This window comes from Suricata suricatta, chromosome 1 (assembly GCF_006229205.1).
Source record: "Suricata suricatta isolate VVHF042 chromosome 1, meerkat_22Aug2017_6uvM2_HiC, whole genome shotgun sequence".
NCBI lineage: Eukaryota > Metazoa > Chordata > Mammalia > Carnivora > Herpestidae > Suricata > Suricata suricatta.
In genome coordinates, this window is record NC_043700.1 from 44,477,138 (window position 1) to 44,493,166 (window position 16,029).

Here is a 16,029-nt window from a genome sequence, read left to right on the forward strand (position 1 = left end):
GTATTACTATAATTAAACAGAACTCAAAACCAGCTCTATTGAATGACCCTGACTGTCTTCTTATCTTTGTTTGTTTTATCCTTAACAAAAGCCAAACAAGTGATCTCCTGACATCTCACTATTTAAAGACTAGGTCCTTTGGGGTGCCTGGGTGACTCAGTTAAGCCTCTTACTCTTGATTTTGGCTCAGGCCATGATCTCATGATCATGAGATCAAGCCCCCTTCTGCTTGGCACGAAGCCTGCTTACGATTCTCTCTCTGCCCCTCCCCTGTGCATGCACACACACACTCTCTCTCAAAACATGTGAACATTAATAATAATAATGATAAAGACTAGGTCCTTCCAACCTTTTCCTTGTGCTGTTAGTCTTTGACTCATTTTGCTAGCGATGTGGTCCTTCCTTATGGAACAAGGGGAGGGAAAATAATGGAAATGTATATTGACAGATTTTGTTATAGATCTGATATTATAAGCTTCATGGAAAAATAGGTTGCAAATAATGGATAAAACTAAAATTATAAAAGTCAATAGACATCTATTCAACGACTACTTAAAGCAATGTACTATATTAGGTGTTGTTAATTCAAAAGACATAGACGTGGGCCTTGGTATTAAGGAACCTGAAGTTATTAGGAGTACATTTCACTGCTGGTTCTGCATGTATCCTCTAACCCCAAAGTAACACACGTAATCGTTACAGAAACACATGCACATACATATGTAGAGACACACATACAGACCTATACACACATATATGTGTATATATACCTGTGTGTACACATATATACATATATACATACACACACACACATTTACAGTTGATCCTTGAACAACACTGGTTTGAATTGCATGGGTCCATTTATATGTGGACTTTTTATTATTTTTAACATTTGTTTATTTATTGAGAGAAAGCATGTACATGTGTGCATGTGAGTAGGGGAGGGGCAGAGAGAGGGAGAGAGAATCCCAAGTGGGATTCTCAGCACAGAGCCTGATGCAGGGCTTGATCTCACCAACTGTGAGCTCATGACCTGAGCAGAACAGAGCCAGATGCTTAACTCACTGAGCCATGTAGGCGCCCCATACGTAGATTTTTAAAAATCAATACAGTACAATACTGTAAATGTATTTTGTCTTCCTTATGGTTCTCTTAACATTTTTTCTCTATCTTACTTTATTGTAAAAATCCAGTGTATAATACATATAACATACAAAATATGTGCTAGTCGACTGTTATGTTATCAGTAAGACTTCTGGTCCACAGCAAACAGTAATGACATTTTGGGGGAGTAGAATTATTTGTGGATTTTCAACTGCACAGAGGTCAGTGCCCTTAACCCCCGTGGTGCAAGGGTCAAGCATATATATATACACACACACACACACACACACACACACACACACACGTACGTATGTATATATATATGCACACACACACATGTTAACAGACACACGTATATAAAGGCATAAAGAGAAGAGAGCTATGGAGGTGTTAACTTACACAGACTGACACGTATCATGTTTACTTCAAAATATCTTGGCCAAATACCTCTAGAGCAATTTTTCCCCCACTCCAGAAATGTGGCTGAATAGAAGATTTCAAAGATTTTCAGCTTTACCCTACTAATTTTTCACTGAAAATAGAAGCTCTGATAAAGTATACTATAATAAGGAGATCAAGATCTAATTTCAAGATTTAATTTCTTATTAGTTGCTAAATCTTTCAGATCTTCACTTATTGACGGATATCAAAGGTGCAAAACCAACATTTCACTTTTAGGGTCTTGGGTTTTATTATCCATTTTCAAGTAAAAGCTCTAGTAAGAAAGAGAGAGATCATTTCTGCTCTTTGAGACTGTTCAGCAGACTAAAAATTTAATTTTCTCTTGTAACTAATGAGGATTCTTACGTCAAGCACTGATCCGGAGAGATCAGCTCGTTCAAGATTTGCACAGCAGAGATTAGCATGTGCAAGATTGCAGCGGCTTAAATTGGCCATTTTGAAGTTAATGTATCGAAGGTCCAAACGGGAAAGATCAGCACCACTGAAGTTTAAACCCTAAAATTAAAAAAACAAATTGTCACAAAATTTAAACCAGCTGTCTTGTCACACTTAATTACTATAGCTAATCATCAAGTTTTTTAGAAGCAATTGGCAGCTTGGTCATTTGGGGTTTACTAGAACACATGATTAGATGGAACTTAGATGTAACATCAGTGTCCTTAATGGATTCTTAGTAAAAGAAACTCTAAATGTAACATTAGAATGCAGGCTGGCTATACCTCATTTATGTGCAGAAATTTCTAAGGAGTCATTTGTTGGCCATGTATGTATTGATAAGTATTATTTATATAGATCTTATAAGTATTCAATAATTCAAGGTGGTTTTATTTTTTATTTTATTTTTTTGAGAGAGACAGAAAACAGAGTGTGAGTGAGGGAGCAGCAGAGAGAGAGGGAGACACAGAATCCGAAGCAGGTTCCAGGCTCTCAGCTGTCAGCACAGAGCCCGACACGGGATGTGAACTCACGATCTGCAAGATCATGACTTGAGCTGAGGTCAGACGCTTAACTGACTGAGCCACCCAGGCAACCCTAAGATAGTATGATTCTTAAAAAGCGAGTATTGTGGTTTTTAAAACCTCTAGTGCTATAATACATAAGAAGTATCTGCCATTGCCTGGCCACACATAACCACTGTACAAAAAAATTGACTCCATGTTTTAATAACGGCAATTTCTATGCACTACTCAAACACTGCTACGTGAGGCATATTAGATAATAACAAAGGCTATTACACCTCTTTTCTTGCTAACCATTTTGGGATCAATGCCATAACCCATAATTAAATTCTATCTTGCCCAAAAAAGGTTATGTTCCAAAAGAGAAACAAAATCCTAGAGGAAGGTAAAACTTTACTTACAGCTTTGCTGACACAAATAACTCGTGTAAAAGTCTGCTTTAATTACCTGGCAACGCAATTCTGATTTGGTTGGGGTGGCTAGAAGAAATCGGACAAACTCCTTTCTTGATATTGGTGAATGATCCTCTGGTGGTTGAGAATTCTTGAAAAAGATATTAAGAAATCAGTGGAGCCTTTGGGGACACAGCTACAAGAAATGCAATGCTGGCAACTGTAGAAAGAGCCTTACCTTTATTGCCACTTCCAGGTGTTGAATCAGTGAGTCAATGCCAAAAAATCTGGCTTCTTCCAACACACCTATCATAATAAAATCGTGTTGACTTTTGTGGAAAACTATTCATTTTAATACTTATGGAATTATTTGTTAAATCCTCACAATAAAAGGGAAATTCAACAAGTTGACTATCCATCAATATAGAAAAAAAGTAATGTTTAGAACAGGTACACAGGATATTTAAAAATAACTGTAAAACAAAGTTTTTCTAGTTTACATTCAGCCAAAGGAAAACACAGACAACTGATGAATTAGAATGAAATGTTCCAGATTTCAAAATTTTTTGAAAATCACCTTAAATAGGCTACAAGAAAAACTCCTACTATCACAAATTCCTAAATAAATTGCTACAGATTTGATTGTGAGCCTAATAACAAATGATTAGTTCACCTAGTCAAACATTTCATTGACTTCTTCAATGGAGATCTGAATAGGTTTGTCACAAATATGTTTTACTTAATCAGAAAAATGTAGAAATGAATAAAACGAAATTAGCTTCAAAATAAAAGCAAAAAGAATGATTCCGAAGCCACTCTTAGAAGAGAATCAATTTTTAAAAAAGATTTCTAAATGACAGAAGAGATTGTATGTACCATTTATTTTCCTTAACTTGGTTTGAAAAAAAAATCTCCACATTCTCTAGGTGACTTAGTATGTACTCTATATTTTCTTACATCCGTTAAACATTTTCATCAGTGTATTTGGGAGTAAATTTGGAATCCATTTTCCTTCAAAGGAAGACCTCAGTCATTAAGTTAGCTGGGTCTACTTGTGAAAAAAATTTGGTTACTACTCAAAAGTTATAAAGAAAATAAGAGATATAATCTCTCCCTTGAAATAGTTCCAAGCTAATAAGGCTAACTGCATGTAGACACGGAAAACCACAGCAGTCATCTGGGAAGATTAGGACCTCCTCAGGGAAGGCGTAGGTCCACTTCTAATATTCCAGTCACAAAACAAAGGGCATCTGATGAACAGCACACTACTCAGACAGCTACTCTGGCACTTTCCAGTCCACCCCAGAGTGACTTTCTCTCTGGATTCCCCAGGAAGGGGCAGCCGTATTTCGTATCTATCCCTGGTGGAAACCCACCATAGAAAGGCTTCCTGTGGGCCTTGCTCTCGGTCTGCCAAGGTCTTCTCTGAGTCAATCAGAACCCCTACATCACCCTCCCCCCGCCAAGGGATACAGGAAGGACTTTTTTCTACTAGATTCAGAAGATAACCTTGGAAACTTCCAGAAAAGCCTTATAAATACAAGAGGCATCTATGAGGGACAGTTGAGAAAAGGAAGGAATATTTAGCATATTTTCTATTAGCACCAGGAAGAATCAGATTTGAATCCCAGCTCTGCCACTTACTACCTTTTTAGTCTTAGAGAAGCTACTTACCCTTTCTCTTAAAGTTCCCATTCCCATCTGTGAAATGGGGGTATTATTACTTTACTCACAAAGCTGACAGACATATTAAAAGAGATAGGCATATATATTAGCTGGTATAATGCCTGGCACCTGGCAGCTTCTTGATTAATGATCACCATGGTCATTATTACACTGTACATTTTCTGACATTTAAGACCATCTCTCTTTGCTGTATCAAACTACAGTTCAGAAAATTTATGTTAACTTCAGGAAAATAAATACTGGAATTTGAAAATTTCTCAAGTTACAGAATAATTGAAGTGAGATTTAGCTATGAGGTAGGAAAAGAGGATTTAAATCAGAAGAAGGCTTTGAAGACAAATGCAAGCAGAAAAGGAAGACATGGAAAAAGTGAGGGACACTAAAGGCAGAAAACGAAAGAATGAAAGTAAGCAAAATAAGTATTTTCACCGATGAAAGCACAAATTAGGAAGAGCAAGAAATAAGATCATTTAAGTAAATAGAAGGGTGGTAAGTCAGTACTGATGATTATAAAGCATACAATGACTTGGGGGCACCCTGTAGCTGAGTTTGGATGGGTTTTGCACTACTTAGAAGTGATGCTCTCTAAAATGAATCCAGTATAGAGCTCTGCTCACTGAACAACTGTGTAAATAAGAACAATGGCCACGAAACCTGAAAAACACATAGTTTGGCAATACTGGAGTCTGAGATAGCATGGGTGTGTACTTCTGATGTTATTTCCTAGGCAGGGAGGATATGAAATGCTATCAGTGATCCAAAGAAAAATTAAACCAGGAAGCATCAAAGAGCCCACAGGACATCCTCGGTGAGGTTTAAATGTCCCCAGGAGAAAAAAGGGGCCACTAGAGTGTAAGTAGCAGAATGATCTAGTTGCTGAAAAGCAAAGGATTGTATAAGAGGGTACCGCTGCTTATTTTTCTAATGATAATCTCTGCAGGATGACTAAGATAAAAAATAGGTTATACAAGGTTTTAAGCAACAGTTGGCAGAAGGTGAAAAACAAAAAAGCAACAAGAATTTGCTATGAATAGGCATGGAGCCAGATGAAGGGTCACGTAAGGTCACTTTTAGCAATGGGCAAGCTTTCGAGGCAGTACAAAGTTTAATACAGCAACAATAAAAGTTACTGAGTGTTATCTGTCTATAGAGATTGTAAGCTACCCTTCCCCCTGCCACCAGCTCAGGCTGATTCTGGTGTAGCATTTTCAAGGTCAGATGATTTCACATAAAATTTTAGATTTCCAGCTTGTCTTTAAAACTCAAGGCTCTGGGGCACCTGGGTAGTTCAGTTGGTTAAGCGTTCAGCTTCAGCTCAGGTCACGATCTCATGATTTGTAGATTCGAGCCCTGCGACAGGCTCTGTGCTGACAGCTAGCTCAGAGCCTGGAGCCTGCTTCAGATTCTGTATCTCCCTCTCTCTCTGACCCTTCCTTGCTCATGCTGTCTCTCTCAAAAATTTAAAAAAAAAATTAAAAAAAATAAATCAAGGCTCTGACACCCTAGGTCCACACACCCACATGGCAACAATGTGTGGAAGCTGAGGGAGAATGAGCACTGGCGATTACCACGCCGCCCAGCACCTAGCAAGTCGGACCAAATGTAGACACTTAGAGGCCCATCAGCTTTGAACTGATTTATAGGAGCTTTGGTTGGCATCATCTCCCTGGTGTGGACATCTTCTGATGTAGTCAGAGACTAGCAGATTCTTAGTACTCATTTTTCAAAGGACACTCAGAGAGACTTTCCCCAAGTTAATCTTCTAGCAAGTTGTAGAACTGAGTTTCTAATCCAACTCATGATTTGAAAGTAGAATTTTCCCTTCTGACGATTCTGTCTCAATATAATGGGAAGGTCCATAACTTGAAGTCAAGTCACTGTCCTACTTCAATTAAAAACAAAATCCTTTAAAGTCCCTCATGGTAAAATCTAAATCTATTTAGAATCTAAAATCAGAATTTATGGGTTAGACATATACACCCATATACACAAAGACCATCTGTGCCTCTGTTTCTGTATCTATTTACATTCAAAAACATATATGAGTTTCAAAAGTGGAAAAGATACACTTCTACTTTGTGAAAATATACTATAGTACTAAGCAAGTGGAAAACTAAATAACCTAAACTCACAAAAATGTGAGAAATCATAGTAAAAACTCACCCAATAAATTAATGCCATCATTTACAATGAGCTGTCCGTGACGCAAGTAGTTCAAAATGGGTTCAAAGTACTCGGGACTCCGGTCAATTAAGAAAGCTCCTCTATGATCTTGCTTATTTCCCCAGACACCTGTGTCACCATTTCAGTGACGAAAACCCCCCATAAACAAAAAACAAAGTTAGAAATTTACAAAGAAAAACTGTATGACATATTCGTAAGTTTTTACCCTGTAAAAATATTGACACCATTAAAGAGTCCAGAAGGACAAGTGTTAAGTCAATACAGCTACAAACAGATCGCACAACATGTGAAAACAGTGTGTTGCACTCACCTTTGTCCTTAAACATGTGGGCCAGCATACTGTCAGGTTCTTTATTCACTAAAGTGCTCCTAAGAATTCAGGGAAAAAAATTGATTTCTCCATTTGTCTTTATAAACAAACATATTTAAGTCAAGAGAGTACTCGATCCCAGTTGCTCTCTCAGAAAGATGCATGCTATAACCTGGGAGGAGTGACGCTGGGGAACAAAAACGTGCAGTAAGTTGCCATTTATCAAGATCCCTTCTCATCTGGCCCCTCCTTTGACTCAAATACTGTTCCAGTTTCCTTTAACTTAGACACTCATCTATCCTCCTAGCAAGCTATTATAGCACAATATTCTTGACCTAAACTCACATTTTTCTTCTCCCTTCAATATAAGCAGTTGTAGTCACTACAGATTTCAGTATTGTTGATTTTTAGTTGGGTTGCATGTATATTACCTGACATCTAAGAAACATGGTCTAAAACTCTAAAATATTTGCTATCGACAAAGCATGTTTATGCCCTTCATGTTTTCTTTGTGAATCATTTTCTCGACTCTTTAAAAAACTTTCTAAAAAATGGTTTAAGATCACAAAGTACTCTAAGCAGCACTGGAGAGTCTTCTAAGGAAATCAGCAAAATTGAAGGAAAGAACAAACACTAGATGGTGGCCCCTCCACCCCCAACACACACACAGGCACACATTCATATGCACCTACCGTGTAGTTGTAAAGTAACGCCCTCCAACGTTTAACGTCAGCCAGTCTGTGTGAGATCCTGACAACCCTTCAGGCGGTTTAGAATCTGTCTGAGGATCTAGAAATTACAACAAAAAAAGTTAAGATTGGGGAACTGGGAAAGATGGCAAGAGCACAGATTTTTTGCACTAAAAACACACATAAAAGCATACCAGAGCTACCAGAGACCGACAGAGAGCATTTAGGACAAAACTAGGTGATAAAATATTCACACCAACGCTGAAAGGTAGAAGAGCAATGTGGTACTGGCATCTTTGAAGGAAGAAGCCAAGAGATACAACAGGTTCCTTATGTGAGGAACCTAAGAATTCCAAAGTAATCCGTACTCACTTCAAAGCTCAGGAAGTCTATTTGAGAACAGCATACTGAAAGTGGAAGGGGCATCTGGATGTGGAAATGGATGCAAGTTATTTGCAGTAAGAGCTGAGCAGGCTGGAAATGAACCTTCAGAACCTACCAACCAAAAATCCCTTCTAGGACAAAGCCCAATATGAAGATAAAAAGTTGGAAAAAGAATGGAGTCGAACAGAAAGACAACAGTGACCAAAGAAAAAGGAGTCCAGATAAAAGGCAAAAAGGTCTAACAGAACCAGAATATATCAGACAGCGACTTTGATATATTTCTATACTTCACAAAAACCATAGAAAATGGAACTCTAGAGTCATGAAATTAGAAAACCTTTCCTGGGCCAGCCCACCTTTCCTAAGTTAAGGAAATGAATTTCATGTTAAATGAGCAACAGAAAATCCCATACAAAAATTTTTAAAGAATTACATCTCTAGACAATGAAAATGTGCCAGAAAGAAATGCCCACAAAATAAATAAAACCTATAATCTAATATTCCAAACATGTCATAGAAGTAAATAATACAAAATATGAAAGAACATAACCCAGAATTACAAAACTCAGAAATGAGGTGAGTGAACTCAGGAGAGAATTAGAACTATAACAAAAAACCAGTTCAGGGGCGTCTGGTGGCTCAGGTGGTTAAGTGTCAACTCTTGATGTTGGTTCAGGTCCATGATCTCATGGTCATGAAATTGAGCCCCATGTCACACTCCACAGTGGGCATGGAGCCTCCTTAAGATTCTCTCTCCTTCTTGTTCTGCCCCTCCCCTGCTTGTGTGTGCTCTCTCTCTCAAAGAAACAAAAATAATTCAGAAATGAAGATTAAACTAGAAGAAACACAGGAGAGAATAAGGGAAAAAAAGCTGAAAAGGAGGAAAGCTTTAAAAATCAATTAAGAAATGAAGAAAGAGATGAAAAGGGTTTAAGAGAAGATCCCAATACAGAAGACAGGCATAGAAGATCCAACATACATAAAATAGGAGTCCTGAAATAAGAAAATCAAAGCAAAGGGACAAAATAAATGTGTAAAGTTCAAGAAAACCTTTTTTGAGATTAAAAGAACATTAGAAAATACCTATTGACAGGATCCACCACATACCACACAGAATCAACCCAGAACACCCAGAGTTTACTAAAATCACTGGTTTTAAAGAATAATTCTTTGAGAGACCTAGGAAAAATGATCATTATAAAAGATCAGATTTTTTGGATACCAATATCTTATGTCAGAATAAGATAAACATAGTTAAGATATTTAAAGAAAATGTGAACCAAGGATTTTGTAAGCTCCTTAACTGAGGTATACTATAAAATATATACAATTAAAGTTTGCAATTTGTTCAGTTTTGACATATTGTTTTATATCCAGCCAAATTGGTTTTCAAGTATAGAAGCCACAAATTGTTATTAATTTGTGAGATGTCAGAGACCATTGTTCGTCTTAGAACTTCTCTGCAAGGAATCTACTAGGGAACAAGTCTCAGACGACCACTGGAGGCATTAACATAAGGACTGGAGGTAAGCATCAAATACACTTGGGAGTAAAGCTAATTGACAGTTTTAAGAGAGAGAGAGAGAGTATAGATATAATAGCTATGTAATCTGATAATGCAATACAATTATTTTTAAAGTAAGGGAAGAAAGGAATGAGCATATGCAAAAAATGTCTAACTGTCTTTAGTAATCCTATTGGTACTGAAGGTATTGGAATCGTTACTGACACTTTTATCTGTGTTTTGTGTGGGATGAGGTAAAGGAGTGCTTATGTGATATAACTCTGTCTTTTCCTATGTCCCTGAAAACCAACTGAAGACAAAAGAAGTTACATAAAAATCTTAAAATCCTGATTATAAACCAAAGTATGAGTATGAACTCATATTTTCTCTTTTTATATAGTATTTACAACCTTAGACCATATGATATTATTCCATATACATTTCATCTTTAGCTAGCTAGGTATTTCTAACTCCATCCCCCAAAAAGCCTAGTAAAAATGATGAACCCAGTAGGAGCGAGCCCGTCTGGCACTCAGACTGTGTTTTGAAATGACAGTTCCTACTGAAAGAATCAAGAATTCTTGGAAAAAATATTGATCTGGCAACAGAAGTCTACGCTGTACACCTTGTTATTCCAGATAATAGGGAAGTCATCAAAGACCAACGGAGCTGTATTAAAAGGGGTTGAAGAGATTTCTATCAGCCAAATGTAAAATAATCTAGGCAGCAGTAAACACAGAGCATGAAAACATACCAAATAGTTTTAAATCCAAGGGTTCAAATCAGTAAAACAAAAACACAAATTGATTACTTTTTGTTTTGTTTGTATGTGTGCAATGAACCAACTCAGTGACCACTGCCTGCTACCCACTCTGTTAAGTTAATGGATCCGAGAGGCGGAAAAATGTGTGTTCGTCGTTATACAGCCGAGTCAGAGAGGCAGGTACTCACTTCCAAGTTGACAACAGCTTGTGTGAAGCTCCTGAGAACTACCACTATCCACTCATCAAATACAATCACTGTGATGACTTAAACAAATCATTTAATACTCAGGATCAGACTGTATGGAACTACATACATCACATACTCAAAGACCAGTTATGTCCTCTAAGACTTAGGCTCTTTCTTTTGAGATGCATGACTTTCTTCTAAATATGTGTCCATGTGTGTATGGTTGATACCAAGTCATTGTTGACTGATTGGATTTGACCACTATGGATGATTATCAAATAATAACATAAAATACTCAAAAATCTGTAACATAACCCAGAAATTTTGACAATTATTATCAAGGTGAACATTTCAAAATAAAAGTTGTAGTTTCTAAAATGGAAACTACCTTATCATGTCATATTTGATGATCTGTGCACTTCCAGAGCATTTTAAAGGCATCTAAGAAATGAGGTATCCATACTAAAATATGACAATAGAATTCAAATTAAAAATTTAGTTCAGCACACAGACATCCAATTTAGAATCAGAAAAGGTACAGATATCTGAATACTGCCACAAGATCCTTTTTAATATTAAGCTTCGGAAGTACATGTAAAATATTTGTCATTTCATCTTTTTCATTTTGGCAGACAAAATTGGCTTTTAGAGAAGTCACTTACCAATAAATGGTTCTCCTTCACACACAAACAAAACATCATCATCCCTGGGGAAATCAAAATTTAAAAACCACCATCAAAATCCAGAAATCACATTATTTATCGATTAGAGGAACTATACCTTAGAATTACGTAGAAGGCAGGTTTTGCTATCCATCTATATCACAAAGAAGTTGAAAAAGTTTCCAGTGCTTTACTTAATTTCTTAACTGGCTTTGGATTTAAATTCAAATAAGATCCCATAGATGGAAGAACTTTTAAAATGGAATAAACCGGGGTGCCTGAGCAGCTCAGTCAGTTGAGCATCCGACTCTTGATTTCAGCTCAGGTCGTGGGATCAAGCTGAGTGTGGAGCCTACTTAAAATCCTTTTTCTCTCTCTCTCTGCCTCTCCCCACACTTGTGTGTACGTGTGTGTGCGTGCACTCTCTTTCAAGAATAAAATAAAAGGAAATGCAAAAAAACCCCAAAAAAACCAAAAACCAACCCACAAAAAACCCAAAACCCACTTTGCAACTTTTGTGAATTCAGCTTTCTTACTGATACAATTAAAGCCACAGGCCAACTCTTCGTTTTTTACTTTAATTCTGTAACCCTAAAAAAATTATTGGAGTTTTTTTCCTAAATCATCAGTTGCTCAGTGCTTTTGAAATCAAAATGGATTTTCACGTTACCTTTAGGAAGAATATAACTGCAAGTATAACTCTGCTATAAAAACTCACCCACCAGCCCCCCCGAATGTAAGACGAGTGCACATAATCCAAAATTCTAGATTTCCAGAGTATATTCTCCTCCCATGCCTCAACATAGCTCAGCATCAGTGTAAATAAATGATCAGAGCTTGCACTGTGAGCCACAGATTCTTAATCAAGCAGATATTTTAGAAGGCTTCAGTCCTGGCCTTCCATGTCGTACAAATTTTTATTTCCCACACGACATCATAGGAATATATTGAATGCTTCTTAGAAGCAGAGGCTGTGTTAAGGAGAAATTGAGGGTGATGCAAACCATTCAACAATGAGACACAATTATCCACTGAAACTGAAAGAAGCTGAAAGATGCTGAAAAACTAGGAAATTCTCATTGATTTGGATTTTAAAGCTAATTCAGTCTATAATCTATTCTGCTCCATCACCGTGTAAGTTAGCTCTTAAGACTAGCATGGAAACTTGTTTTCCTCTCATTAACAAAAATCAACTACTAAACTGTATGGTCTGGGTAAGACACTGAAATTCTCAGATGTTCAGTTTCCTCATTTGTAAAATGAAGAGATTAGAAGTGATTACCCTCAAAGGCAGTATCTTATATTGAAATGTCATTCTGCCCTGAGTTTAAATGAAAACTAAGCTCTGTATACTACTGTGATTTAGCCCATCATTATCGTCATACCATCACTTAAAAAAAAAAAACAAACCCGTTTTTCTTTGCCAATTAAATGAGGTGATTTGAGAAGAGTCAATACAATGTAAGTGGCATTGAGTCAGTACATCCTGTTTCCTTCTTATCTTCCTTCTTAAGCCTCTTCTTGCTCCAAAATTCTATGATCCCATGAGGATGGAACAAGGTGAACTAACATTTGTTTTAAAGAGATAAAATCTGCCTAGGGTATTTAAAAAACAAGAACAAAACCCAACAAACACAAAACCACTATTGTGGGGGCGCCTGGGTGGCTCAGTCGGTTAAGCCTCCGACTTCGGCTCAGGTCAGATCTCACGTTCGTGGGTTCGAGCCCCGCGTCAGGCTCTGTGCTGACCGCTAGCTCAGAGCCTGGAGCCTGCTTCCGGTTCTGTGTCTTCCTCTCTCTCTGACGCTCCCCCTCTCATACTCTGTCTCTCTCTGTATCAGAAATAAATAAAACATTAAAAAAAATTAAAAAAAAAACAAAAAAAACCCCCACTATTGTGGTGGATGGATCACTGGTGAGTTAACCCTACTTAAAGCTCTATCTTATCTAGCAGGTTTTTACCAGAGTAGGCCTTTATTTATTTATTTTGAGACAGAGGGAGAGACAGAATCCCAAGCAGGCTCTGTGCTGTCAGCTCAGAGACCAACTCAGGGCTCAATCCCATGGACCGTGAGATCATGACCTGAGCCAAAGTCAAGAGTCTGTCACTTAACCCACTGAGCCACCCAGGTGCTCCCAAAGTAGCTCTTGATAAGGTTTATCAAATTCAAACTGTTCTCAGGAAATGAATGGAACAACAAGCAGTAGCATATAAAATTAAAGAGATCCGTCAGATTCGAACATTAGAAAGTACAGGTCTTTTGAGATTAAAGCTCGGTAAGTTCTAGGCATCTCAATTTTGAAACATGTCAAATAGATACTAGCCAAACCCAAATGCTAGGCCAGTGGGAAAAGAGGTGGAAAAGATGTGGTGAAACTAACACTTGGAAAAAACGTGGCAAATTGGTCATTTTCCAAGTGATTTTTGGTGAACTGGATTTGTGTAAATTAGTCATTTAGCAAACTGGCCTGCTTCTCTGTGAGGGCTAGTTTTATAACAAGTAGAGAAGAATCAACATTTTAAGTTTATCTTACAAAAACACATGTTCAGAGGCGATCAAGCCATGAATTAATGTCCATACATCAATTTTGTGATACATAAAATAAATTCTGATCCCTCTGAATTGTATGTCTTATGAAATCCATCTCTAATAACATGAAGAAAAAACTTCCTTATAGCCATATGTGATCTTTGCAGACAGACTATCAGGATATTGGAATAGAGGGTTTTGTATCTTATGGTGTAAGTCCAAATTACTTAAATTCCAAAGAGCAAATTTTAGGCAATCATTTGCCAAAATCCGGTGGTTTTTTTTTTTTTTTAAACATTTATTTATTTTTGAGAGACAGAGACAGCATTGGCAGGGGAGAGACAGAGAGAGAGGGAGACACAGAATCCAAAGCAGGCTTCAGGCTCTGAGCTGTCAGCACAGAGTCCGATGCGGGGCTCAAACTCATGAACCGCGAGATCATGACCTGAGTCGAAGTCGGTTGCTTAACTGACTGAGCCACCCAGGCATCCCCAAAATTCTGTATTCTTAAGGGAACCAGCAGAGTATCACCACCAAGCAGAGGGAACATGGTAGAGAGCTTATAAAAAGGCGAAGGTTACCTGATCAAAGCAATATCATCGATCAGTCCACCTTTCCCATTATACACACTGGTAGCTTTTATGCCGAGTTTACTGCTGGCCACAGAAAGCAAATCAGATAACGTTCCATATACAGCAACCACCTGTGAACACACCAGATTAATTTGGACAACTCACATAATGAATTTCATTAATTACAAATTATAAACTACCATACTGTAAACAAGACTAAAAATTAAACTTCAAATAAAAGAAGATTTTGAGCGATTATTAACTTCGAATCTTGGCGGAAATCCAAAACTAGAGTGTAAGAAATCATCTCTGCCTGAAAACAATCTACAACCTTCTGTATGTTAAATAGTGCTCCAGTTCCAAAGACAGACCCACACCTGTGTATCGACCTGAGAAATTAACCTCTTTAGGGTTCTGCTGCTTTGATCAGAAATAAATAAAAGTCTCACCTACATCAGGTCATGAGGATGAAATGAATTAATGCGTAGGATGTGCTTAGCAAAGTGCCTGAGACCTATGAAGTCTTTATGATGTGGCTTTCACGTTATGGGGAACGTTTACTTTAAAAATAGGAATGATTTACTGTTTATAACATTTACTACATCAATCGCCACATGAAAGGTAACAACTTCCCACTTCGTTTACTGCATTCTTCAATAGCTACTTGTATTATAAAAGCCAGATTTTAGCTAACATTCTAAATACAGCAAACAACTGGGTTACACTGCATTGATCTCTCCTGCTTTACACCAGGCACAGTCTGATATATGTATGAGCAATGCAAATGCTTAGATGGGGGCAGAGAATCTCTACATATAGTAATATTTTTTCCCTCCAGTATAATTTTAACTATGGGTTCCCAGTGGCTGAGTTGTATAGTAGTACCATTATCAGTTAGGATTTCTGAAAAATATGAATAAAATGTAGACAAGGGGCTGAACATGAAGAATGAATAGCCAATCAGCTTCCCACAGGATACTGGATAAAGCTGCCATATGAAATAAGAAACAAGGCTCGTCCTTTGCTTAAAAGTGACTGGAGTTCAGTAGACATTGAATTTTTAGTTGAACAAATAAAATGAACAGCAGGGCATGGAGGGAACTGTTTGCTAATATAAGAGTGTGCAATCTTTCATAGCAGAGTACTCAGATTCCAACTGTTTTCTCTTGGATCATAAGCATGCAAGGACAGAGAAGTATTGTCAGCTGGGGAATCCTAGGGAAGGGCTGCAGGCAAGCACAATTTAAAGGGAAGAGGGTGGATTAAAAGATATACACAATCCAAGTGTCCTGAAGTAGATGAATGGATAAACAAAATGCGGTATAAACATACACTGGAATATTACTCAGCTTTTAAAAGGAATGACATTTTCAGACATGTTACAGCATGGGTGAATCTTGAAACTACATGCTAAGTAAAATAAGCCAGACACATTAACAGGCAAATATTAGGTGATCCCAATTATGATATAGGCAAATTCATAGAGGCATATGGTACAATAAAGATTACCACGGCGGAGGGTGGTTTGGAAAGTTATTGCTTAATGGGTAGCTTTTTTTTTTTTTAAGTTTATTTATTTTGAGAGAGGGAGAGAGGGAGAGAGAAGGGGGGAAAGGGAAGAGAGAGAGGGAAAGAGAGA

The 16,029-nt window shown here is 37.5% G+C and overlaps 1 protein-coding gene across 3 annotated transcripts in view; it reads right to left on the minus strand.

Moving 5' to 3' along the window:
• The window catches only part of KCTD9 (potassium channel tetramerization domain containing 9), a 40,531-nt gene that overhangs the window by 13,930 nt on the left and 10,572 nt on the right, over window positions 1–16,029 (minus strand). For all 3 annotated transcript variants that reach the window (XM_029938001.1, XM_029937985.1, XM_029937994.1), the window contains 8 exons: window positions 14,400–14,521; window positions 11,288–11,331; window positions 7,790–7,886; window positions 7,098–7,156; window positions 6,767–6,895; window positions 3,156–3,223; window positions 2,973–3,068; window positions 1,912–2,061 (listed from right to left, as the gene is read on the minus strand). In XM_029938001.1, the coding sequence (XP_029793861.1) occupies window positions 1,912–2,061; window positions 2,973–3,068; window positions 3,156–3,223; window positions 6,767–6,895; window positions 7,098–7,156; window positions 7,790–7,886; window positions 11,288–11,331; window positions 14,400–14,521 (765 nt within the window). The remainder of the gene's footprint in view (window positions 1–1,911; window positions 2,062–2,972; window positions 3,069–3,155; window positions 3,224–6,766; window positions 6,896–7,097; window positions 7,157–7,789; window positions 7,887–11,287; window positions 11,332–14,399; window positions 14,522–16,029) is intronic.